The sequence below is a fragment of the Prunus mume genome, linkage group LG3 (genome assembly GCF_029339155.1).
Source record: "Prunus mume cultivar Tortuosa linkage group LG3, ASM2933915v1, whole genome shotgun sequence".
In the NCBI taxonomy this organism is placed as follows: domain Eukaryota; kingdom Viridiplantae; phylum Streptophyta; class Magnoliopsida; order Rosales; family Rosaceae; genus Prunus; species Prunus mume.
In genome coordinates, this window is record NC_142700.1 from 17882823 (window position 1) to 17909791 (window position 26969).

Sequence of the window (26969 nt, forward strand, 5' to 3'; positions counted from 1 at the left end):
GATTTAGAAGTTGGAGAAGGGTTGGTGGAAAAGAGTGTGTTTTCCTTATTCATATAGGCAATATAAATTCACCACATCATTTTGCTATGCAAAAGTGGATGGATTTGAAAAACCCAACTCACCATATTGACAGAGTAGTGCACCCCACAAGAAGTTGCAAAAAACCAGTTGAGGCTTACAACCACAATAGAGGCGATTAGGTGTCTAGCAAATCAAGGAATGGCTTTTAGAGGTGATGATGAATCTTATGACTCCTCTAATCGAGGCAATGTCATTGAGTTGGTGAAGGCTTTTGCAAGAATGAATGTAAACATTGAAAAAGTTGTGTTACAAAATGCTCCCTTGAATGCCCAATATATTTCAAATAAGATACAAAAGGAGATTTTAAGTATCTATTCTACCAAAGTGAGAAAGAGGATACTCGATAAAATTGGGGAAGATAGGAAATTTTGTATTCTTGTTGATGAAGCTCTAGACGACTCTAAGAAGGAACAAATGGCTATTATCATAAGGTTTGTTGGTTGTGATGGACATATTCAAGAAAGGTTTTTTTGATATTGTGAGTGTTCATGACACCAACTCCTCAACTCTTAAAAGTGATATTTGCAAAGTTCTTGGCAAGCATAATCTTTTAGTGAGCAATATGCGTGGTCAAAGATATGATGGTGCTAGTAATATGCATGGTGAATGGAGTGGCTTACAAGCATTATTTCTCAATGATTGTCCATATGCATATTATATACATTGCTTTGCTCATCGTCTTCAATTAGCTTTAAATGGTGCAGCTAAAGAGGTATGACTCGTTTGGAGATTTTTTTCAATGTTGAATAATATTGTGAATTTTTTTGGTACTTCAGCCAAACGCCATTATGAGTTAAAATTAACCCAACAAGCTGAAATTGAAGAATTACTAGCTGTAGGAAGACTTGGGACAGTTAAAGGGGCTAATCAAATTCGTTGTTTGCAACGACCTTGAAGTACTCGTTGGGGGTCACATTTTAATTATATTAGGAGTTTAATTGATTTATTTGGTGCAACCAAGACACTTCTAACGGATATCAGTCATAATGGATCCACCTCACAATTTCGTGGCGAAGCAGAAGGTATTAAAATATCTATGTTATCTTTTGACTTTGTTTTTGTCTTGAAATTGTTGGACAAAACTATGAGATTCACTAATTTTCTTTGTCAAGAACTTTAAAGAAAATCTCAAGACTAAAGGCTTTGAATTTGGTTGCAAGTACAAAAAATGAGTTCGATGAGTTGAGAAATAATGGTTGGAATGATTTTATACAGAGTGTGCAATCATTTTGTGAAGAACATGATCTTAACATGCCTAATATGGGTGCTCGTCATACAATAGGCACTCGCCGTTCTTGTCAACAAAGAGATTGTATCACAGTTGAGCATTATTATCATATTGATGTATTCAGTGGGGTAATAGATTATCAGTTGGGGGAGTTAAATACTAGATTTCTTAAATACTAGATTTCCAGATGAGACTGTGGAACTCCTTTCTCTTAGCTCAGCATTAGATCCTCGTGATGCTTTCAAGCGATTTAACATTGATGATATATGCATTCTTGTTGAGAAATTTTACCCTTTAGATTTCACTACAACTGAGTTGCATGCTTTAAATCAGCAATTGGGATTTTATAAGATTGATATGGATCGCATTCAAGCCTTCAAGAATATTGATTCCATCCCTATATTACTTAAGCGCTTAATTGAAACAAAATTAGCAGAAACATACTACTTGATTGACAGATTGATTCGTTTGGTGCTAACTCTTCCTGTGTCTACAACAACAACAGAACGAGCATTTTCATGTAAGTTAAATTTAGCCCACGCCATATTGAAATCCTGGGTCCATCCCTGGACGGAAGGACACGTACACCCAAATGGAATTGGATGAGATGCGAGAAGAATTGGCAACTTATGTCCTAGAATGGCTTTTTGATTGAGCTAAACATTCCTTCATTTTACATGTCTTTTTAGTTAGTATTTTGCTTATGCATAGATAAGTACAGATAATTTGTGGTGTAGGGTTGGTAAAATTGTAATTTTGATGTGACAAGTATGGATCATTCAAGTATTTTGCTCATATATATATATATATAGATAATTATAGATATATTTAAATTACTGTTTATATAATTTTTTTTTTTTTTTAATGAGCAATGGCAACACAACATGATTTGGAAATGAGGCATTTTTTAAATACAAATTTATAAATAAACCCAATCCTAGACATGTATTTATAAAAAAACCCAAGTACTATTTAAACATAGAAACACACCCAAAATCAACCCCAAAGTCAACTTTTTGGGTGTGTTTATAAATGGGTTTTGAGTGTGTGTAATGATGGGTTTTGGGTGTGTTTATATGTTTAAATAGTGCTTGGGTTTTTTTATAATTTCAACCCCCATTTTGGGTGTTTTAGTGAAACTCCCTTTTTTAAATACTAACACAGTAACTAAGTAAAGTGTGATGTGAAACAAGCAAAATACCTACCATTTCCTTACATAAGTGATGCCTATTGTTTATAACAACTTCAGTTTTCCAGAAATAACTGAAGTTGGAAGATAAAAAATAGACATTTATTATCACTGATGCCTAAAACGAGAAGTAGCATAAGCATTTATGTAACTACCAGCACTATTGGAGGCTTTTCACATCTGCAAAATAAAAAAAGCGATGATGTATAACATAATTCACAACACCATTATTTGTTTCTATGATGTTGTAATTGATAATACGCATCGGCATAGTAGATGTCACTGATGCTGCTTGTTTGTACCATATCTGACCACCCACTCACGTCGTGACATGTGGAACACCATCAAGCCGAGACCAACTCAAGGGCCATACCAAATGTTCTCTCGGCACTCAGTGCGATTCGAAGTCGATAACGCAACATCACTACCTCGCCAACCTTCGGTATTGTCTACCGGCGACCAACCATCACATCAATCGATTCTGACAGATTACCTCAGAATTCCTGCCAGAGCCTATCAGGATCACGTGTCGACCTCCGAAGACACTCCCACGAGTCTCACATCGAAACTAAGTGCTAAGAGCATCACAAATGATCTCTATAAATAGAGCCCCTTGGCCTAGCCAAGTGGTAAGACTTTCTGAATTGATTAGTGCTTTCACTGTCAATAGAATCGCTCTTACTAGGTATGTCTTTCCTTTAATTGTAAATGTGAGCATACAAGATCTAGTTTTCAAAGTGTAAAATTCATACTAATTATATACACATGTTTAGGTGGTGGAAAGAAGTGGACTTTGAAAGGAAGCTGCCGTTTCGAAGAGACAGGATAGTGGAATCGTACTTTTGGGCAATGGTGGGCAATGGCAGTATATTTTGAACCTCACTACTCTGCCGGAAGAAAACTTTTAAGCAAATCTCTTGCCCTGGTAACAGTGATGGATGATATGTACGATGCATTTGGTACCTTCGATGAACTTGAGATCTTTACAGAAGCAATTGGGAGGTTTGAAATAATCAAGTTCCTTCGTTTTCTTATTTAAAGATCTTTTTTCTTCTTTTTGTTTTGCAGAAAAAACAAAAAGATGATTTGGGTTAATGCAATTTTCAGGTGGGATGTCAATTGCATGGATGAACTACCAGACTATATGCAAATATTTTATCAAACACTTTTGTCTTCTTCAAAAAAGGTCATCATCCCCGTGGAGAATACTTCTCTGGTTCAAGATATACGAACTCTTTGTCAAGTTTTAACATATCTACTAGGAAGCAGAAGCAAACTTTGTAGCCGATCATTTGGAAATGCTAGGCCATGATCAGACCAACCTCCATTTGGTTTTCTAATTTCCTATTTTCGTTGTTTCTAAAGTTTTATACGATCTCCGGAGTTTAGGAATCCAACGTGGATTTTCATTGTAATTTCTTTTTACTTAAAAAAAAACACACACATTGTGGGCTGTCTAATGTCGTTATGGGCTCTAGTTTTGTTCACTGAACTTGTCACGAGCCCATAATTTTTCAAAGCCAAGAACTGATATAAAAGGAGGAACAATCTCACCATTTTTTTTCTTCTCCTATGAATGATTAATAGAAGATGATTTGTTTATCCATTGTAGTTTTGGAGGGAGGAGATGAATTCTATCAACTGTTGAGTGAGGGACAAATTTCAAGTGTCCAAGGAAAAATATTTTAAATAAGTAAAAGGATGAGCATTCTCGGAAGAATACTATGTTTTAGGTGTTCAGAGCATGTTTTATTTTTGGTCAATATGTTCAGAGCATGTTCAAATCGTAAACAGAATCCCTCTAAACCTAATTGGCCATAAGACCGTCTCCAACCATAAAAGGACTAAATTTAAATTTTCACATTCTAAAATACAACTATTCATGTATTGCCTAGACTCAAACATTTTTTTTCTCCAACCTTGTATGACTCAAATTTTGTATGTCTGATTGTCACATCCGGGATCGGCTCTGCATGTAGCACGATATTGTTTGCTTTGGACCCCCCTTTCTGCCCTCATGGTTTTATTTCTAAGAACTCATGAGCAACTTCCTAGTGGGTTATCCATCCTGAGATTGCTCTAGCCCCAACTCGCTTAAGTTCGAAGTTCCCATGACTCCGAAGCCGGTGAGCTCCCAAAGGCCTCATGCTAGAGGGAGGCAGGCATGTACATATAAGGCATATCGCCCCCTCTTCGTTGGTCGATGTGAGATTTTACAGATGCTTTATTAATTTTTAATAATGGTTTACCTCTGCAAATTTTTTGTGTCTCATTTTGGTTTATACCATTATGATTTATTTTTCTAAACATTTTAACCTAAAAAAATTGAAATTTCGAAAATAAAATTTTAATTTATAAATGGTAAAGGGGAAACAGAAAATTACGAACAAATACGTGGGTATTTATGTACTTTAGGAAGATTTTTTAGGTTAGATTAATTAGTATTAACATTTTGGCCGTTGGATTTCATTTTGGATTTTTGAAAAAAAAAAATTAACCATTAAATTTGCTTAGAAAAACTCTTGACCGTTGATGGGAGGGTGGTATTTAAAGTTTTAAAAAAAATTATAAATTCATTTTTAAAACTTAAAAGCCATTAAAATATTGTAAAAAATTAATTGTTTAGAAAAAAAAAAGATTAAAACAATGGGAGAGGGACAGGAAGAGAGAAAGAAAGAGAGAGAAGGGGAGAAGAGGAAAAGGAGGGTGGGTCGAGGAGAGAGAAAGAAAGAGGGAGAAAGGGAGAAGGGGGAAGATGAGGTGGGTCGGGGAGAGAAAGAAAGAGAGAGAAGGGGAGAAGTAGGAAGAGGAGGGTGGGTCGGGCAGAGAAAAAGAAAGAAATAGAAAGAAAGAGAAAGAAAGAGAGAAAGGGAGAAGGGGGAAGATGAGGTGGGTCGGGGAGAGAGAAAGAAAGAGAAAGAAAGGGAGAAGGAGGATTTTTAAAAATGAATTTTTTAATTTTTAATTAATATTTTATGAAAATGGGATAAAGTGAGACAAGAATGTAGAAAAAATGGGGTAAAGTGAGACAAAATGAGTTTCAGGGGGCAAAGTGAGTATTTGCCTACTGCAATGGTTTCTACTGGTTACCCCATACTTTCAAATGTATCCTCACTTGGTGTTAGGGCCAATTTTTGGTATATTGACAATTTCCTGTTCCAAAAACATAGAGTAGGTCTTTAAGTGTAACCTACAGTTTTTAAGTGGCGTTCTGCTATCCTGAATCAGTGTGGCTCAGAGACAATGCCAAGGTATTTTTTGCGTCCATGCATTCATATTTGCATATTTGCAAGTTTATCAAAAGTGGTTGTCAGATGTATAGGACTGATATATGGTTTAAGTCTTACATAATCTAGTGCTAGACATCATTGAGTTTTTAACGATATTTTTATACTCTTTAGTTTGGTGTTTATTTAAGCAAGGAGGTTCTTTTGTCTTTTCAGCTGGGTTTTTAGTTAAGTGGCTTTATTTGTTTTAAAGAAATAATTTATTTGTTAAAAAGTCCATTTTTGCTAAAAGCCTTTTCGGTCTCTGACCTAGTTTTAAGCGTGTAAAATAAGAAAGGAACTTAGCTGTTTTGTTGTGTTGCAACATTGAAAAGAAAAGCATAACAAAATATTCTTGTATAGAGTTTTTTGAGAGTTCATATTGAAAACTCATGTGGTTGTTCCTTGTGAGCCTCCATGAGTGATTAAATCATCATCTTGTCATATATGTGTGAGTTCATGAGCATTATGCATGTTGGTGATCAGCAATCGTGCCTTGAGGTGTGAGCAGCCGAGACCAGAGTTCTACCATCTCTTGTTGACGAACGAAGACAAGATTGCTGATTGGGTTGAGTAGCAAAGGCGAGTAGGCAAGTTTGCCTTGTGAGCGTTAGTCTTGTGAGTTGAGACTTATAAGACCTTTTTGTATTCTTTCTCATCGTGATTTGTTCTCCTGCATAGTGCCCACAATTGTTTTCCTCATCTTGAGGTTTTTTTCCTGCCTCAACATATCTTGTGTCCCTTGTGCAATTGTTTGCGTTTTTGTGTAAATTTATTGATGATGCATATTCTGGAATTCCTTACAGGATTGTTACATATTTCAACCTTGTTGTGGTTTTTGAGTATTAAGAAACAGATCGGTTGGCAATTCTAGGGAATTTCAATTGGCATGAGAGATATTGTAACAAAGGACATATTTGAGTGGCTGTTCAATGACGCAAAAATTGTAATAACCCGGTCCTTAAATAATATTTAATTATTAATTTATTAGAGAGAAAGACAGTTTTGCCCCTAGAATAATTTATTAAAGAAAAAGTTGACTTTTTGATCATGAAGGAATTTCAAAATTCAGCTTGCACCACAGTTGCATAGAGCACGACGAAACAAGTCCTTAGACACGTAGTGGACTCAGATTCGAATCGTATTGAAGGAAATACTATCAAAATACAATAAGGGGCAGTAAATGGTAATTTTTGAAATCAAAAATTTTAAAACTTCTTTTCTCTCTTTCTCTCCCACTCTCTCTCTCTACTGACAAACCCCTCTCCCGTCTGATTTTTCCCCGACCGCCACCAAACCTCCCACCACCGTCACCCCCACCAAACGGACCCAACCACACCGGCTAGGTCCCGCCGTCAAATCCGACGTCTTCCTCCCTTCCGCCCCAAAAATTTCGTGAAAACCGTGAAAACCGACCGGTTTGATTGACATTCGCCGCCCGTCGTCGTCGTCTTCCGTCACCAAATCATACGAGGGATGTATGGATTTCTAGCTATTTTCATACTCTAGCTGATGGTTGGGTAAGATTTGAGAAATTTCTAGGTTTGGTAGGTTGATTTTCAAGTTAGTTTTTGGCTGATTTTGGGATCGCAATTCCGGCCACTTTCGGCCATTTTTTGGGGTAGGTCCAAGAACAAAAGTGGTTCCAAATAGGTTTTACACCTAGAGTATGAGTTTGGGCCGGCGGTTTGGAGTTTTTCCGACTACCAGAAATTTATCAAACCACCCACGCGCTGCCAGCGCTTGTGGCGGCGTGTGGGCAACATGGTGGGAACCACATTTAGTCATAGAATGATCCATTGATCCTCACGAGCGCGTAGGTACTCGCGGACTTCAATTTGGATAACGTTTCAACCCCAAACGAATCTCGCCTATTGTATGATTTCCGGGTTCGACGTCTGAGCCATTGGGTCATAGTCATTTTCAGATATGTTGATCTAGATAATTCCAGGACCGTATAGGAGTCGACGGATCGTAAATCGGAGTCCCGGATACTCCGAAAATGCAAACCTTAGGTTTAGGGTTATAGAAACCGTCCGATCGTGCGATCGTGATCAATCCAACTGTCCGATCGAGACCAAAATTTTGGGACATGTGTCCTATGCATACTGGGGCCTCTAGTAACTTCCGGATCGAAATTTTGAGGTCATGGACCCATGGGGTCCTAAGTTGATTTTTGGGGACTTTATCGCTTTTTGAGTCCTAGGTATTCTCTAGACCATTCTATAATTGAGAGAAGCTTATGTGGGCATAGGAATGACTTCAAAGTTAGTGCACGCACTTTAGGAGCCAGGGGTCAGGGTTTTAATTAAATATTATATATTATACTGAGCAATTTATTAGTAAAATATTCATGATGGTTTAATCAGGCACATAAGCTCGGACCGACCCGCAGGAAGGACCTTCAAGAGGTCCAGCTAGCTCGGACCAGGAGTGAGTGGACCTTTGCTTTCATAAATGATTTTATGCAATTTAAATTCATTATTTGATCTTAAATAAGTATGCAATAGATCGAGGGCTTTCTAGCATGTGTTGCTAAGATTAAGTATTTTATTTATTTGCTGCCGAGTCGAGAATAGTTAAAGTATAGTGGAAATAAGGATTTCAGAAATCAGATAGGATGGCAGCAGAGCTTTAAGATTAGAGGAGTTAGTTCTATTTATTCCAAACCTTCTGGGAAGTTATATTTTCTTTAATTACCTTAGGTAACCAAGTATATTAAGTATTGTCTTCAATTAAGTTAGCATGCTTGACTTTTGCCCCACGAGGCTTAGGGATATTCGAACTGTGGGAGCGAAGGATGCATCTCGGGTGGGGTTAGAATGTTCTTATACTTGCAGTTGCAAATCACAAATGTTCAGGCAAGACAGGGGGTTTGGTGGAGGATGTTCGTCATATTCTGGCTTTTGTGCCATCTTTTTTTTGTTCACTATGTTCTCCGGACTACTAGTGGGGTTGCTGATCGTATTGCCATTATGGTCTTAGTCAAGAGGATCTTGCTTTTTGGTTTGATGTGCCACCCTTATGATTATATATGGGACTGTCTCTATGATAACCGTCCTGCCAGTTTTAGTTTTGTATGACTCCTCTATATAGTCTATAGCGTGTGTGGTTCTCTTTCCTCCTCTGAGGTTTTATCCCTTTGGATTTTCCTCAAAGGTCTTAATGAGGCCATCTTATGTGCACACTGCCACATCTTGTATTGTAATCTTGATATGTTAATGAAATCCATTTCTAAACAAACAAAAAAAAAAACATTACAAAACTTTGTATCCAAAAAAAAAAAAAGAGCATAGACAAGTACTGCACTATATTGAATCGGCCAACATATTTCTTTTAATTTCTTCAAGTATATGTATCCTTAGCAAAAACAGAAAATTGCAGCAAGTGTACTGTTGAAAGACACTTTGCTTTGCAAACATAAGAGCAATATTTAATATATCTTAATGTAAAAGTGCAATTGCAATTTCAATCTCAAATAATTATAAATATTTATTTTAATAATTATTTCAATTATATTGTGGTATACCGCAATCTTTAGATATGCAAAATCGCATCGACAAAAAAACCGCAACTTGCGGTCGATTTTCCCGACATGTCAGTTCCGTTGCGGTGAAAATACGATCGATATTTGTGGTTTTGCAGTTTCTCTTATCTTCATGCAATAAATTTCAGACCCAAAAAAAAAAAAAAAAAAAAAAAAAAAATCTTCAAGTAATAAATCAAATTTAGAAACCACCAAAAAATTAAGAAAAAAATCTTTGCAAAATTCATTTCTATGGCCTAGGTTTTTTTTTTTAAAAAAATTTAAAAAAAGGCCTTACTGTAATATCAACCACAGCCCACTACCAAAAGGCCCAGTCCATCCTGCTTTCTTGGTAGGCTCTCCCATCAAAAAGGCCTTTCAATGCATAAATGTATTACAATTTAAGGCACCTTTAAGCTGTAACCCAAGATAACAATAATATCTAGGGGTGGGCACGGTCTGGATTGGATCGGTTTCACCTCAAAATCACGGCAGAACTAATTACAATATGACGGTTTGGTTTGGTTTGATTTGGTTTGGATAAAAGTTATAAAGGAAACCGAACTAAACCAAACCAATTTAAGACGGATTGGTTCGGTTTGGTTCGGCCGGTTTGGGCCTAAGCCCAATTCTATTTCGTTTTGCATTTTTTCAACATTGTTAGCCCAATTATAACAAAAAAATTCACAACTTGCTTAATACATAAATCATTTTCTAGAGTACGAAACCATCCTAAAGCTCAAAATGTCATAAAACTTCATATTTCACTAACTAATATAGCTCAATTCAAATATTCAAATATGGTTATTAATTAATTAATTAGAGTATTACACATGTAAAATAATATAAATAAATAAATATACAAGTAAACGGTCCGGTTTGGTTTAAGCCGGTTTACAAAAGCTCAAAACCAAACCAAACCAAACTATGTACGGTCCGATTTGGTTTTAAAACTGTTTGACTTTCTCTTGGTCAAAACCAAACCAAACAGGTAATTATGATTTGGTTTGGCAGTTTTATTGGTTCGGCCGATTGATGCCCACCCCTAATAATATCTCACCAAAATGTATGAAATTTTGAATGAAAAAAGAGTAGGGACATAACAAATGGTGGAAAAGGAGAAATACTTCATTCCTTATCATGTAAGTAGGAGTTCCTATAGTTCCAATAGCAGTGTGAAATGTGTACATAAGTTTTTTTGTTTTTCTGTTTTTGATCAATTATTTTTCATATGTGGCAAACTGTAACTGTGATTCACAGAAAGAATGATTATTGCAAGTCTGTGGAAGAATCTCAAGAGAAAGCTTAAAGTAAACCCTTTTCTTTTTCTGTTTTTCTTTCTTTTATTTTATTTTTAAAATTTTTTATCTAGCTCTCTCGTTCTCTCTTTTGGGCTAGGAGTTTACGACCCACACGTACCCACCACCCATTTGTCCTTCAAATATTTTGATTTACACAACACAAAACACTCGTCACTGAAACTAACCATCTCCATAAAAATCGGGTTAGTGCCAAGAAAAGAGATCCCTAGAACATTCCATAATCTACGCAAGCTCCCTTCTTTCAAAGACCCCACCCTACAAAACCCATCTCAATCAAAAACCATAGTCCAACAAGTCAAGGGCTGGAATACCCTCCACGTGTCAAGCCAAAGGTATCACGCTCCTAATGACGAGGTAAAGCACAAGCATGTATATCACATACATAGTTTTTACACATATAAAAAGGGCTTAGCAAGTTAGCGTATGTTCAACTTTCACACGATAAAAAACGCCGCCATCGCCCCTATCGCCACCAACTCCTACAAGAGAAATTTAGCCACTTGACATGCCGGCCACCTTATCATCATCTGATTCGAATGACCGGAGCCCCGAGCTCCAGTCACCTCTTCTCTCTCCGAAGAGAAAACCCGCTGAAGAGCGCGAATCAGAGAAGCTGTGCATTGACGACATGCTCCAAAAATACTGCAGCCAGTTTGGCTCGTGGCAAATGAGGCACTTTGTGCTGACCAGCTTGGCTTGGGCTCTGGAGGCCTTCCACACCATGGTCATGATTTTTGCGGATCGTGAACCGGATTGGAGGTGCTTGGGCGGAGCAGCTGGCTCTGGCTGCGATGTGACGGCCAGGACCGTTTGTGGGCTCGAGCCCGGTTCTTGGGAGTGGACCGGCCGTCTAGGGAGCTCGACTGTTGCTGAATGGGGGTTGGTTTGTGAGGAGAAGTATAAGGTTGGGTTGGCTCAGGCCTTGTTCTTCGGTGGCTGTATGATTGGTCAGTTGTCCTACTCTCTCTCTCTCTCTCTCTCTCTCTCTCTCTTTCTCTCATTTATCTGTTTGTTTTTGTTGTTCCGAAAATCAACCGATTTCATATTGATCATGCAAAATAATCGGCCACATTAATAATTAAATTTAAATTAGATCGATCAAGACGGACATTAAATAACAAATAACACTACTAAAAAAAAAGGGAGTTTCACTAAAACACCCAAAATGGGGGTTGAAATTATAAAAAAACCCAAGCACTATTTAAACATATAAACACACCCAAAACCCATCATTACACACACTCAAAACCCATTTATAAACACACCCAAAAAGTTGACTTTGAGGTTGATTTTGGGTGTGTTTCTATGTTTAAATAGTGCTTTGGTTTTTTTATAAATACATGTCTAAAATTGGGTTTATTTATAAATTTGTATAAAAAAAAAGGCTCAAAAGAGACTGAGTGCTATCAGTGCCTTTTGGCTTCTATAGGGCCTTTTGGCTTCTATAGGGACTGAAAACAGTGTCTATTGTAGTATCAGGGACTGAAATATATTAGTGCCTTTTAAAAGGGTCCACTATTGATAAAATGTCACTAATTATAAAAATCAGTGCCTAATTTTTGCAATGGGTCCCACATTCCTAGCACCCAATACGCGTACATCAATCCCAAATACATCCGTGCCTAATATAATCAAAAGGCACAGAATGCCCATCAGTCCCTACTAAAATAGAAAAGCATTTTCATTATTTTGATATGTTTATATTTATTTGGTGTTTTTTTATTTATATTATTTGTAATTTTCAATTTATCCACCATCCGTGCCTGTAAAATATATTCTTTTAAAAGTTTTCATATATTTAAACATTAGCAACCCAGCCTCAATCCGTGCCTTTCAAACATTCATTGGTTTTTTTTTTTTTTCCGTTTTCAAATATTCATTGTTTTTCAAATAAATGAATTACATTCCTAATGAAAATAATTATATTCAACATTCCGAAAATAATGAGAATACACCATACACACTAATTCCATTAATCTTTTCATAATGAAAATACAGAAAGTATTGCAAGTGGTCAACCTTTTTAACAAGAATATAACAGTTATGATATTAAAAACCAAAAATTTACCTGGAAAAGAGAAAAAAAAAAACATAATTTCATTAAGCTCCACCGTGGTATTCACCATTAACTGCCATTCAGCTCCTCATTGCTTGACTTGATTAGCCATTGAGTTTCTCCTTGCTTGACTGGATTTGCCACTCAACTGAGTATTGGCTTTCCTCTGGCCAGAAGGTAATTGTAAGGTACTCTCTATATGCTAAGGTATATATCAATATAAATGAAATACAAACAGCATGCCTATAAATTGGAAACCAAAATAATTTGCATATTATCATGCATTTCAGTGGTTCTCTCAAGATCTAGAAGTGAGTTTTCGCAGTATAACTCACCCTGGTAAGAATTCTGCAAGAACAGACAATCTTTTAGCACCAGGTCTCCCAACTTGCTTGATTATGCAGTCGTCTTCCTGACATCTAGAAAATGTGATGAATAAAAAAAGGGAAAGGGCAATGATCGCATATCAGTTTACGATATAGTAAAAGGATTATTTCTCCATTGTTACAAAAGAAGTAACTTTCTGATTTGAATGAGTATGACAATATAGCAGTTAAATTTCGCATTGAAGAAACAAATGGGAATCAATGTAGATAAACTCTTGGAGTTATTTCAGTCAATGATAAATCAAGATCACATAAGCATTCAAGAACCAATAACATTTTGATAAACCCATGTGAAAACACAGAGATATGCACCAACCTAACTGTGGTTTTCAAACAGAACAGTCTATAAAGCTTCAGCCCATGGCCTTAACTTTCTGTCCACTGAACCATATCCTCCTCATGATGCAAAGATTCAGGACTCTAGACTATCTCCAAGTCATCTGTTGTTAGAGAAAAATACCTGCAACATATTACCAAATAAGTGTCCAGCCAGCGTGTCTATTGTACCTTAAAAAGAAAGGCATAAAATTAGAAAGAAAAGAAATACACCAACAGTAACAAATAGAAGCCACAGGTAGTCAAAGTAGTGCACCAAATTTAACCTTATGTCTCTCACTCTACTCAATACAAAATTTCATCAAAATAAACTAAATTTATCAGATAAAAAGGACTAATAAATATATTTTAGGAATATACATTAAGATATAAAATGTGCTCATCAACAGCCATAAAATACCATTAATTAAGCTCCTCCCCCTTGACTTGGTGTAGTCTCCATTTGCTTCAAGGGGCAGCTCATCTTCAAGCCTTTTTCCAAGATATTAAGACAATTGTAATGGATATTTTTAAAAGATACATCCACAAGCTCAAGGAAGTACCAAAAATGAGGAGAATCTAAGAGTCTGAATTAGTAAAATTCGAGGAAAGCAGAAGATGACATTTAATCACAATGCTGCAGCTAATACCTACCATAGAGATAGATGAACATTAATAATCAAGATCAATGGGTAAAAGGGTAGGGAATAACTCAAAATTAGCTTAAACAGTAAATGACTACTACGTTGCTACTCTTACTCCTGCCTAGTATGCGAATCCCTCTTAGTCATTGGTTTTGGTCAACATATTTGCATTTTCAGGCTCAAAGATGCATCTTCGTACCAAAAAATTTGTTGCAAAACCTGCCTCAATCCTTCATTTGAATGAATGCGTTAACTAATTAATTAATTAATTAATTAATGTACTTCAAAAAGAGAGGGAAGAAAAAACAAGGAATTCAAGCATTAGGAAAATGTAGCAAATTTATGGTGACAATTGAAGGTTAGTGCAAGTGTAAATAAGGGCAAAGTTCATACCTTGAAATGCAAAATGATTCACAGACTCCCTAATTATAAAGAAATTTGGGCTAGTGCGAGTGCGCTGTCAAATGGAACCCTAAAAATGATTCAAACATGTCACCTTTGAAGAGTCCAAGTTCACAATGAAAAGAAGGAGAGGCCAAGAGTGGCTTCGACAGAATCACAAACACATATTCAAAAGCGGCTTCGACACCAAATTTACCTGAGTCCAAACAACTAGGGATTTCGCACCTGTTAAAATTCACAAGATACTGATTAATTAATCTGGAAACTGAAACTCATGATGTAGGGATTCGTAAATCAATCGTCAATATACACAAGATCGTTCTGCTTTCCAATTTTCAAACCTTCCAAAAGTTATCAAATTATAACATGCAGATCAAATTACAAAAAGAAGAGGAGAAAAGAAGCAACTATACCTTTCGCCTTTGAGCTGGAGGAGGCAGCGGTCTGAGTTTGGTTTATGGGTAAAATTTGGGTTCGTCTGGGTTTCGGTGGGGTGTGCAAGAGGCAATTAACGGGACTGAGAGGTTGAGAGAGAGGGCTGAGGGAAGACTGCGTTGTGAGAATATATTAACGAATAAGATGGAGAAGCGACGTGTCAATTGCCGAAGACCAATTGGCATCGTCATAAAGGTTATCAAAAAAATTGAAACCTGTGAAGCCACCACAAACGATCCGAGAGAACGGAGGATCTGAGTGAGATAGAGAGGTTGAGAGAGGAGGGAGGGAGGAGGAGGAGGTAGTTCAAGAGTTGAGAGAGAGAGCTCTACTTGCCTTATAAAATAAAAAATAAAAATAAAAACCTAAAATCTGAGGGGTGTAAAAGAAAGAAGGAAGGGTGTAGACGATGATGTATACGTATAAGTTTTTAGTTGGTACTTGGTACAATGGCACAGTGGAGGGCTTTTAGGCATGGTTTTGAAGTTATCCGTGCCTTTAGTGAAGATGGTGGAGGGCTTTTAGGCACGGTTGTTAGTTATCTGTGCCTTATTTGTTAATTTATTCAAATAATTAGTCACAAAATTTATTAATCTGTCCCTAATAGTATTTTATAGAGACTGTTTCTAATATCAGTCCCTAATAACACTCAATAGAGACTGTTTTCATTTGTGTCTCTAATAAAAGGGTCCTTATTGAGCGTTTTTCTAGTAGTGTAAGATAAACTTGAAAGAGTTTCAAAATTTAATTACGTTTTGGAACCAACTTGTTTGATAGCGAATTTGTCGCAAAGATCACGAGCATACAAACACAATATACATTAATTTTATGTGCGCCTTGTTGTAGATGCGAATATACATAAAATATGCAAGCGATGTCGTATTTATTGATCACATTTTACTATAAAAGAATATAATAATGAGCCTCGTATTTCAAAATGTATTAAGTTATATTGGGTAAAAATGGTACAAATAATTTTCTTTTGAAGGTTTGAATTAGAGGTGTCAACGGGACGGGCCGGCCCGGCACGAGCCCAGCCCATTTAAATGAGGCACGCGGCACGCGAGCACGAATATTAATGGGCGTGCTCGCACGACACGAAAACTTGGGCCGGGCCGGGATCAAAAAATGAGGTCCAATGGACCGGGCCGTACGACCCGACATGGGCCGGGCTTGGCCCGAGCACGCTTCAAGCACGGCACGAGCCCAAGCACGAGCCCAAGCACGGCCCAAGCACGGCCCACTTAACATTTTTTTCTTTCTCAAAAGTCAAAATGCAATAATTTGACATCTAATGTCATTATTTATATGTTTTTTTAATCATAAATATATATTTGATGTATTTCATTTTAGGGAAATTACTTGGGTCCTTAATTAATTAAACATATCAACTACAAATTAATTAAACAATATTGGACTTGATATCTAATCAGTACATATGACATATATGCTTATCTTATAATCAAAGCAAGACATTATTTCACATATAAAATAATAAGTTGTTTAAAGATGAAAAGTTGAAGTGGACTTTGTAGAGTTTAACACTTTTTGCCCTCTGCCATTTTCATATTGTTTGGATGTTTGATTGATTAATGTTTTCAAATAGTTCATCATTTCTTGCCTTTAATTATATTTTTAATGTTTATAATTTGAATTATCTAAGTGAAAAAAAAAATGAAGTGAAAAAAATTCAAATTAAATGGATTAGTTCTTGGGCCCGAGTGTGGCACGAGCACGAGCACGGGCACGGCACGAGCCCGGCCCGCCCGTTTCAATATGGACATGGGCTTTGGGCGGGCGGGATCAATAATTTTACTAAATGGGCCGGCACGGCACGGCCCGATAAATTAAATGGGCCGGCCCGGCCCGACACAAAAGCGTTAAAAGCACGAGTTTAAATGGGATGGGCCGGCACGGCACGGCCCGTTTGACACCTCTAGTTTGAATGTAGACGTGCTCATATGTCAATGATTAAATAAAAAACAGAGAATAGACCATCTCAAATTTTACATTATATGCACAAAAACTAGAAGCAATGAGCCAACATACAAAAACATTAAACACGACTCACTAAAAGCCTACCACATAAACAAACAGAGCATAATTCTCATGTAAACTTTTTAGTTCTTTTTTAAGAAGTTTTTTTTTGTGAGAAATTCTAGGATTGCATTCATAATTCAGCCAAAAAAGCCATTAGCCACAAGGGGCCAAAACAAACTAACCACAAAGGGTGATTACAATAACGGAGCGGTTGAACAACAAAATTAAGACAATCTAGTGTGCCTCCACTAACGATCACGCATGATCGAATAAACTCTAGCATAGGCATCCCAACTAAGATTGCAAACTCAGAATAATCAAAAATAGACAAAGCTTGAAAAAATCAAGCCATAACAATACAAATAAAACTCTCACAAAGGAGAAATAAAAAGCTCTCACAAAGGAGAGGTGAAAAGCTCTTACAAAAGGAGAGATGAAAACTCACAGAGAATCTACAGAGTCTCTGTGACTTATTCCGAACATAAAGAAACCGCAAAAAAAATTGTGGTAGAGATCCGACGTCAAAACGCAGGTAGAGATCCAACGCTGAGACGCAATCGCCTATGATGGTTGGAGGAAAATCAGAACAAATCACAATCGCCTATGAGAGAAAACCATTTGTCTCTGGAGAAGAGAGGGAGGAAGAGAAAGAGGGGAGAGGAGAGGAAGAACAAGGGCCTCCTCCCCCTTCAAAGTGAAAATGGCTCTAGGAGGGTTTTTTGGGAGAGATGGTTTGTTTCTCTGCTAGGATTTTCCTTTTTTAAGAAGTTAAAGATGGAAAATAGACCATCTCATATTTAGGCCATAAATTTGGAGTCATTTCCTTATGGATAGGATGCCATGAGATATAGTTTAGTAATTTAAAGTGTTTTTAAAAATCTCTTTCTTCGTAATGAGAGCAGCAAAATATATAAAAATAATAGTTGCAAACAAAAGTGTAATATTAAAACAAAGATATATACTGATAATTTCAGTTTAGATTCAAATAAGTTTATTTGAGGGATATCTTTATAAAGCTCACTTCGTATTATTTTTCACTAATCTGAATAGTTTATTTTATAGATATTCATTCAAAGATTATCTCTATAAAATATCACTTGAATCCGATATGCATCGTGTTCATCTACAAAATATTGTTGAATAAAAATTCGTAATAACTCTAAAAGATGTCCCTTAATAAAATATGAATGTATATAATAATACATATTTCTCGACTTTGGAGAGTACTTCTTTGGTCTGCCACTAAAATACTAGAATTATCTTTAGCTTTCTCTTTTTCCTTTTGACACTTTATGTGTTCTCAGGTCTTCCAAAAGCAATAGCTGCACTGCTTAAAAGAGAACGTAAAATGTTACTCACTTACAAACTTCTATTATCCAAATAAGAAAAGAAAAGGAAAAGAAGTCAAGGGGGCCCCTCAGTTGAAAAGGGTCTTAACTTATAAATCAAATATCTCATGTTCGAATCTCATGACAACTTATTTATGTGTTTGAGAAACCTTCCAACTTATAGTTTAAACTATCAATTCTACTTTTAAAAAATAAAGTACAAAAAGGTCTTCAAATATAATGTTCATACTTTTCTTTTTCTTTTTCTTTTTTAATATTTAGAGACAAACATGCATGCAGTAGCCAAACTACAAGCATTAGGACTTAACATGTAGCATATAGCAGCCCTCTCCTTTTACTTGCATGTGTGGCCAAATAACTGGCCATAGTTGTAGGTGGACATTAAGTGTCACAATTATCCCTGAACGGGCAATTGGTCAGCTGACCATGAGTCGTGAACCTCTGAGTTCTTCAAGAGTGGTAGATGAAGATTTTGAATGTTATAACACTGATAATATCATAGGAGCTGAGGGATATTTTCTATTTTTCAAGGAGTTTGGGGCGTTGAGAGAGAGAGAGTGTGGGTCGGGATAGGTGAGTTGAGGTTTTTTCTCTAAATTCTTAGAAGTCATTTTACAGAAAGGTAAATTTGTTTTTAAAATTTTGAATATAAGATGGTTAGAAAATAAGATATGGGTGAAAATAGCAGCACTCGTTTTAACCAATCTTATAGCACCACTCAAATAAGTTAATAACACTTTTAACATCATGCCTTTTTTGGATATTATACACTGACACAATAATTCTACATAAAAGTTTACCAGACAGTTGGCAGTGTTGTTTATATTCACAACAGTTTCACTACACTCAACTGCTTTATTTCAAAGTTGATTATTCTCAAGATAAATAACTTTTTTTGAAGTACACCAATACTAAACTGACACTACGGCTAACTCAAGGCCATTAGGTCATATTATTCAAACAGAGAATATATAAAGCACAACCAGTTCTTTCTCATAATCCAACTCATGGGTTCATACTGGTACCGGATCAATCAAATACGAAGCGATGCAATCGTTCATCACTTTTCCACCATGTGTGTATGCATCATATTTTTTGTAGAGGAGATCCACCACTCTTGTTAAATTAACAATACGTTCAAGGATAGGCATCGGCATAGAAGTTGGTCTAAGGAACTCCTCGTTGATATCTTTCCACGAATCCACAATTTGTTTGTTGAAGACATCAATTATCTCTTGCTCATCTGAGACCTCATATTGCTTCATGTAACAATCAATAGAACAAGCAACATGGCCCCTCTCTTTTTCAAACTGCAATAATGGAATCCAGAATCCCAAAAAAGAATATAAATGATGAAATAGTTATGAATTGAGAGACCTATATTATGTAACAGTTAGAGCACAATTTAGTACGTAGTTTCTGTGTACCTTACTCGAAACGATGTCATCCATGAGCCTAATAATGATATTGGAAGCTCTAAGAATTTTAGGGTCATTGAACAACCACTCAAAGGACTCCTTGGTTACAATATCTCCCATGCCAACTAAAGATGTAGTTGAAAGTGCGAAGATACCAGCAGAAGTTCCAGCAACACGCATATACTCCTCCATGCTTGGGATGCATCCTTCGTGGAACCATTTGGCCTCATCAAAGTAAGCTTTGGCAGTAGTTTTCAACTGCATATGTGGGACAAAAATACTATGTAAATTAATTAAAATAGTGAAAATTAATAAGCGGTGTGTTTCTTTAATTCATTAACATACAGCTTCTTTTGCATAGTGAGCTCGGTATGCTCTTCCTTCCTTCACCATCTCCTCCTCAATTTCATTGTAAACATTCAAAAGCGCATGGAAGAATATTTGCATGTAGTCTGGCAGTCCATCCATGCAATTGGCATGCCATCTGTAAATTGCATACACCATATTCATTTGAAGCATATATAAAATATAAACAAAACAATTTTTTTTAGTAAATAATTTCAAACCTTTGATGAATTGCTTCGGTAAAGATCTCAAGTTCTTCAAATGTACCGAATGCATCATAGATATCATCCATTACAGAAATCAGGGCAATAAGTTTTGTGAGAAATTTTCTTCCAACAAGGTATTGGGGCTCAAAATAGACCCCCAAAATCCAGCAGTACAACTCCACAATTCTGTTTCTTGCAAAAGGCAGCTTCCTTCCAAAGTCTAGTTCTTTCCACCACCTAATTGACGGCATTAATTAGTGAGTTACTAACTTAATTACAGTCGGTGTTCGTAATTAATCTCACATAATTAAAAGATAACCTACCTAATAATCTCACTGAGCTCTTGTTTGTGCAAAGACTGAACAAGATTGAAATCTGACTTGGCAAGTTTTAATAAAGCTTCATTATGTGAAGCTTCATCTTGGTAGATGGACATGAACCGATGGGCGCATAACCTCTCGAGACTCTTTCGGAGCGGTCTCTCTAGGGCTTGAGTTATTTGTTCTGCTAGTTGATAGCTTACATGGGTTGTTGCGGACTCCAGATGTTTTGTCGTGAAAACAAGAGCCTCTTCTAATATATCTTCGCCATGCACCCTCAGATGCGATGCTTCATAAAAGCTTAGCATTCCCGGCACATCAGCGATTAAGCTTTCCTTGAAGCCTCCATTCTTGCTTTCTTTGAACTTGTTGAATATTCCTGCTCGATTTTAGCAAATGGACACATAACACATAGATATTAAGAAATAATTTTGTCCAAATTCAATCTCTTTACATTAATTTCTCTAATAACTCACTGCACGAAACATTATGTCCATGTTGTCTTAGTAGCCGAAAACCAAGGGAAACATTGTATAGGTCACCATCACCATCATCATCATGGAAATGATTTGCAGCATATATATGTTCCAGTGCTTCTTCTATTTCCTTTTCAAAGTGGTATGCCAATCCGAGGCGCTGGATTGCATCAATTAGTTTCATCTGATTTGAAAAATCATCTCCACTGGTTGTGAACACTTCCCTCCTCACTGCTAGTTTCAGTTCTTCAACTTCTTGTTGCTTATGGGCATAATTTATCTGTACGTTAATTGAGCAAAATACAAGTCAAATTTCTTTTGAAACAAATAAAGAAACATGCGCATTTAGTTATTGAAACAATTTGTATGATATATAAATTACAGTGTCTTCTGAATCATAATTCATAAACTGATCCCCCAAAATGCTCGGGTGGTAATTTGCTGTCCGTCGAACAATTTGATCAGCCTTAGAATTTTGTGATTGAGCTGTTGAACCAGCTTCTAGAGCCATGATTTGTAGTTGTGCAAAACTGTCAGATCTTTTTACCTCTGCAAGTATTTATGGAAAAAATTGATCAGCCTTAACATTTAATGCATGATAGGCTTGGGAAAAACTTACTTGTGTGGAGAATATTATTGTGGCGCTATCTCGAGCCAATTCTCCAAAAATTGCATTTCGATAACATTTAATACCGTTCCATTATGCTGTATGACAACTATTAAACTGGTTACATACCTGTCTACAAGTTGGGTTTGGCTGCATACTGTATGAGAGAAACCAGTTTGGTTTATATATAGTGGCATCTAAAAGAGATCAAAGTATACATGACCGCTTAACTTGGATAAAGAAATATGCATAAAACAACATAGAGATTGATTATTATTGGTGAGTTGGAGGTTAGGCAAGCTACTACTTTCCTTGGGCTCACGCATGCACTGCAGGTTAGGCAAGCTACTACGTACTTTCCCTGGGCTCAAGCATGCTCTGCAGTCTAGGCAAGTTGCTTATTTCCTTGGGCTCAGGTTAGGCAAGCTACTACATACTTTCCTTGTGCTCAGTGGCGGATTCAGGATTCAAAAATCAGGTAGGCGAAATTTACCTTAAAAACTCGACGGTACGAGTGAATTTTATTGATAAAAATAAAAAGATACACCTAGTCCGAGGGGACGTAATGAGCCTTACCCTCAAATATGCATATCTATACATAAATAAAAGCTTAACAAAAAAAACAAGAAGTAAATGCAATGCAACACAAAAACTAAACTATTTTAATCTAAAATTGTACCATACGAGGCTTAGAAATCTTAAATTCTTCAATTATCTCTTCATTATCGATATTATTAGCAAACTCTCTTTCAATGTGGAGAATCATGCAATCAGCAAGGAATTCATCAGCTATGGTGTTTCGAAGTCTATTCTTAATAATTCTCATACATGAAAAAGCTCGTTTCGTTGTTGCTGTAGAAACAGAAAGAGTCAACACCAACTGAATCAATCTGTAAAGCAAATGGTATTTTTCTGCCAAAGTTGTTTCCACCAATGGTAGCATTCTAGAAGATGATGACCCATCATTATTTTTCTTAAAAAAAGAGAACAAATTCTTTGTTTTCTTGGGGTTTCGATTGTGATCCGACATAATAAAAGATAACCTATTTAATCAAATATCCCAACAAAAAATCAAACAATTTCTCATAATAGCATCAACGAATTTAGTCAAATATTAACATACCAACAACAAATCAAACATCTCAACAATGCCAACATCAAATCAAACATCTCAACAAAATTCTTAAAATCAAAGACCTAATTAATTTCAACAAAATCCCCAAATTATATTTCATTCCTAATTAAACCCTAGAAAACTCAATTTCAAATTAAAATTAAAACTAAGATGCATACATTTATTTTAGGAATAACCCAATAGAAGAAGATAATTAAAGAGAAGAGATTAAGAAGAATACTTGTTTCCTTGTATATGAGAAGAGAAGAGAAGAGGTTGTCCAGTGTTCACGATTGCACAGCACAGCCAAGACTTGTGTTGAGAAGAAGCTCTCCCGACTCTGTCTGGAATTGCACTGCACAGCCACTATTTGGTTGCTTAATTTATGTTCTTTCTTTTATTAAAGTTTGACTGGGCCATTCATAACATGGGCTGGCTGGTTATAATTTTTTTCAGTTTTTTAAAGTTTGAGTGGGCTTGTGCTGTGGGTTTTATATGGATTGGGTAGGCAAGAGTGTATACCAACACATGAAATGGATATCAATTACATAGCTTATATATAGGTTTTTTTTTTAGTGAAATATTTTTGGGTAGGCGGTAGCCTACCCTGCCCTGACTTAAGATCCTCCCCTGTTTGTGCTCATGCATGCGCTGCAGTTTAGGCAAGCTACTTATTTCCTTAGGCTTAGGTTAGGCAAGCTACTACGTACTTTCCTTGGGCTCAAGCATGCCCGGCAGGTTAGGCAAGCTAATACTTTCCATGGGCTCATGCATGCACTACAGGTGTCAAGCTGCTATTTCCTTGGGCTCAGGTTAGACAAGCTACTACGTACTTTCCTTAGGCTCATGCATGCGCTGCAGGTTAGGCAAGCTAATACTTCGGGCTCATGCATGCGCTGCAGTCTAGGCAAGTCGCTTATTTCCTTGGGCTTAGGTTAGGCAAGCTACTACGTACTTCATTGGGCTCATGCATGCGCTGCTGGTTAGGCAAGCTACTACTTTCCTTGGGCTCATGCATGCTGTAGTTTAGGCAAGCTGCTTATTCCCTTGGGCTTAGGTTAGGCAAGCCACTCCGTACTTTCCTACCTACTATATACTTTCCTTGGGCTCATGCATGCGCGGCAGGTTAGGCAAGCTAATACTTTCCTTGGGCTCATACATGCGTTGCAGCCTAGGCAAGCTGCTTATTTCCTTTGGCTTAGGTTAGGCAAGCTACTACATACTTTCCCTGGGCTCATGCATGCGCTGCAGGTTAGGCAAGCTAATACTTTCCTTGGGCTCATGCGTGCGTTGCAGTTTAGGCAAGCTGCTTATTTCCTTGGGCTCATGCATTAGCAGCATAATTAATGCGATCTAACATTTCCCTTATCAGTTATTTATTGTAATGAATCTTCCAGGCTAGAACACAGGTGGGCACAAAACACAGGTCACCAAAAAATTGACTCTAATGTCAAGTCAAACAGTATGGGGTACGTATTGAGAGTATTTGTCCCACATTGAAATGTTAACAAGCAACACCATATTTCATGACTTTTCCAACAAAGAAACATGCATTTAGTTATTGAAACAGTTTGTATGATATATAGATTACAATGCTTCTGAATAATAATTCATAAACTGATCCACCCAAATGCTCGGGTGGTAATTTGCTGTCCGTCGAACAATTTGATCAGCCTTAGAATTTTTTGATTGAACTGTTGAGCCAGCTTTAGAGCCATGATTTGTAGTTGTGTAAAAATGTAAGATCCTTTTACCTCTGCTAGTATGGAATAATTTGATCAGCCTTAACATTTAATGCATATGATAGGCTTGGGAAAAACTTACTTGTATGGAGAATATTATTGTGATGCTATTTCGAGCCAATTCTCCAAAAATTGCATTTCGATAACATTTAATACCGTTCAATTCCATTGTATGAGAGAAACCAGTTTGGTTTAATACCTTGGATGCATTAACATATAATACTCAAATCATGTCATAAAATTATGGTAATTGTGCATTTTTCGCGTCCCTTTTTAATTATCTATATATATAAAGCAAAAGGCAAATAATGGAAAAACATTCAAAATACCAGAAAATGCTCTTGGTTAATGTAAATATTAAGAATTGAAATTATTAATTAAATGAGGATAATATGGTAAATTCACACTTTTTCATATTAAAAAAATTAAAATTAAAAGAAAAATCAGATAATAGATCCTATTTTTATGGAATATAACTAACCATTATATTTTTTAATTCTAAAATAAATTTAAATTTTTTTTTTAAAAAAAAGCCTTTTGCAGGCACGGAAACGCGTGCAAAGAGATTAGTATCCTTTAAATAAATAAATAAAAGATAAAGTGAGAGTTTATTAGAAAATCCTTTCTTGGGAAACCAAACAATGGACATTTCAACAACTGGATCGTCAGTGAGACCACAAGCGATTCCACACTTTTCTTAATAGATACATACATATATATATATATATACATATATATACACAAATACATATTTATATCAATACCATTATTTCAAATTTTGATTACCAAATAATAGCGTAAGATATGATAATTTCTTATTTGTTGTGAATGAACGATATCTAATTCAGATACACCAACACTATATGAGCCCGAATATGGAATAGCAACAACTTTAAGAGGATATACTCTGCGAACGCTTGATCCAATAGATCCAGTCATGTCTAAGTCCTCCCCTCTTGTGCCATCGGGCAACGCCCAGTCGAACTTGTGCACTAAATTTGCCAAAGCAATCTCTTGGACAGCCGTGGCTAACTGAATTCCTAGGCAACCTTTTCTGCCAGCCCCAAATGGAATGTAGTGCAAGTAATTGCCTTTATAATCTATGGCACTATCCAAGAACCTTTCTGGCTCAAACTCCTCTGGTTTGTTGTATGACTTGGGATCTCTTCCAATTTGCCATGCATTCACTATAACTTGTGTTTACATCATAATCAACCGATCATATCCAACATCAAAACGACTGGCAATAAAGCAGACACGCTTTCTCCCCGGCTGAAATACCCCAAAGGGACACAGACAAATCCCTAGAAAATGACTAATGTCATCACTTTTCGACATTCCAAAGGAAGACAATCTTCCCAAGCGGCAGCCACCTGCCAAAGCTCACAACTGCCGAACCTAATCTCCAGGGACTCGTGTTACCACCACAGCAACTTGCACAATGTCCCACATCGAAACTTTATGCAAGACTCTCATTTTCACTTCCCTAGAAATAGGGAATAGTGCCCGAGTAAAAAGGGTAACTATTTTCCTACTTTTATTGTTACTCTGCCAAAATTACCACATATAGCTGACTTAAGCATTGGACAGCCTATGGAAGGCACCACATCGGTGTCTGAAGCTTGACGACTGCTTATTCCTCCTTGTCTTCTGCAAGTTCCTCTAACTCCGAAGGTCCTCACCTTCTTCTCTTCTGAAGATCTTACCCTTCTCTAAGTTGACCCTCCCAAAAAGAGCATTAATAGTTTGGCGCCGTCTGTGAAAATTGACTTCTGGGGATGTAAACGCAGTAGACAATTTTGGGCGCTAACTTCCTCAACGTTGATTGGCAAGCATGCAAGGTTCTTTTGCTTACTTTTTGGAGATTATGTTTCATACACTGTCAGAAAGCAATTTGGAACGGTTTGTGTGCTATTGTTGGAGAGTTTGGAAGCTTCGCACTGATGTGCTTTAAGGAAAGAAAGCTGGTGGGCTTAATGAGGTTGTTAAATGGACCATGGAATTTTGGGAGCAGTTCAAAATTCATAATGCTTGCACAAAACAAGCAAGGTAAGGTGTGCATTGCATATCATTGTATATCATTGCATTAAATTGTTTTTATAAAATGATGACTAGTCATCTGTTTCTCGTATGACTAGTCATCCTTGCTCTGTTGGATTTCTAGCGGGATAACCAACTTCCTTGTCCTATTCTCCTTTCTCTCTCTGCTGCCAGGTGTGATTTTGACCTAAGGGAATTTCTGTCTGTAAAGGCTACGAAATTCCTCTTTGGGCAGCCGTCTCTTTTGTGTGGAAGTTTTGGAAAGATTGGTTTGCTATCTTTCTCTTCTTCTTCCTCAAGAGAGAACCAAATATTTCATCTATGAGTTTTTCCAATTAATTTCTTATTTGAAAAACTGCATTTGAAAGACGAATCTGCATCTAGCTACTTAAATCATTCTCTCATTTATATCTAGGTCAGATTCAAGACTCATTTCTTCAAGTGTATGGTTTCTTGAATAAA

At 36.6% G+C, this 26969-nt stretch overlaps 1 protein-coding gene, 1 long non-coding RNA gene and 2 pseudogenes across 12 annotated transcripts; 2 read left to right on the forward strand and 2 right to left on the reverse strand.

Annotated features, from left to right (window-relative positions):
- Positions 1–300: 300 nt before the first annotated feature.
- On the forward strand, positions 301–976 carry LOC148918943 (uncharacterized; annotated as a pseudogene).
- A 2450-nt stretch (positions 977–3426) lies between these two features.
- LOC148918944 ((-)-germacrene D synthase-like) overlaps positions 3427–26969 on the forward strand; it is a 37535-nt pseudogene continuing 13992 nt past the window's right edge.
- On the reverse strand, positions 12096–17622 carry LOC148918945 (uncharacterized). 11 transcript variants are annotated; one of them, XR_016125468.1, is made up of 7 exons: positions 14829–15215; positions 14612–14640; positions 14407–14485; positions 13791–14243; positions 13371–13514; positions 13004–13087; positions 12096–12834 (listed from the first exon to the last, which is right to left on the reverse strand). It is a non-coding gene; the product is annotated as an uncharacterized LOC148918945 (long non-coding RNA). The 11 variants fall into 11 exon arrangements; XR_016125464.1 differs by having other exon boundaries at positions 13791–14019; positions 14129–14243; positions 14407–14640; XR_016125471.1 differs by lacking the exon at positions 14829–15215 and adding an exon at positions 17336–17612 and having other exon boundaries at positions 12655–12834; positions 13791–13861.
- LOC148918946 ((-)-alpha-pinene synthase-like) lies at positions 19075–21741 on the reverse strand. The gene is made up of 7 exons (XM_089049006.1): positions 21387–21741; positions 21005–21284; positions 20532–20907; positions 20224–20445; positions 20003–20141; positions 19667–19915; positions 19075–19549 (listed from the first exon to the last, which is right to left on the reverse strand). The coding sequence occupies exons 1-7, from the start codon at positions 21513–21515 to the stop codon at positions 19253–19255; spliced, it is 1692 nt and encodes a 563-aa protein (XP_088905132.1). The 5' UTR covers positions 21516–21741; the 3' UTR covers positions 19075–19252.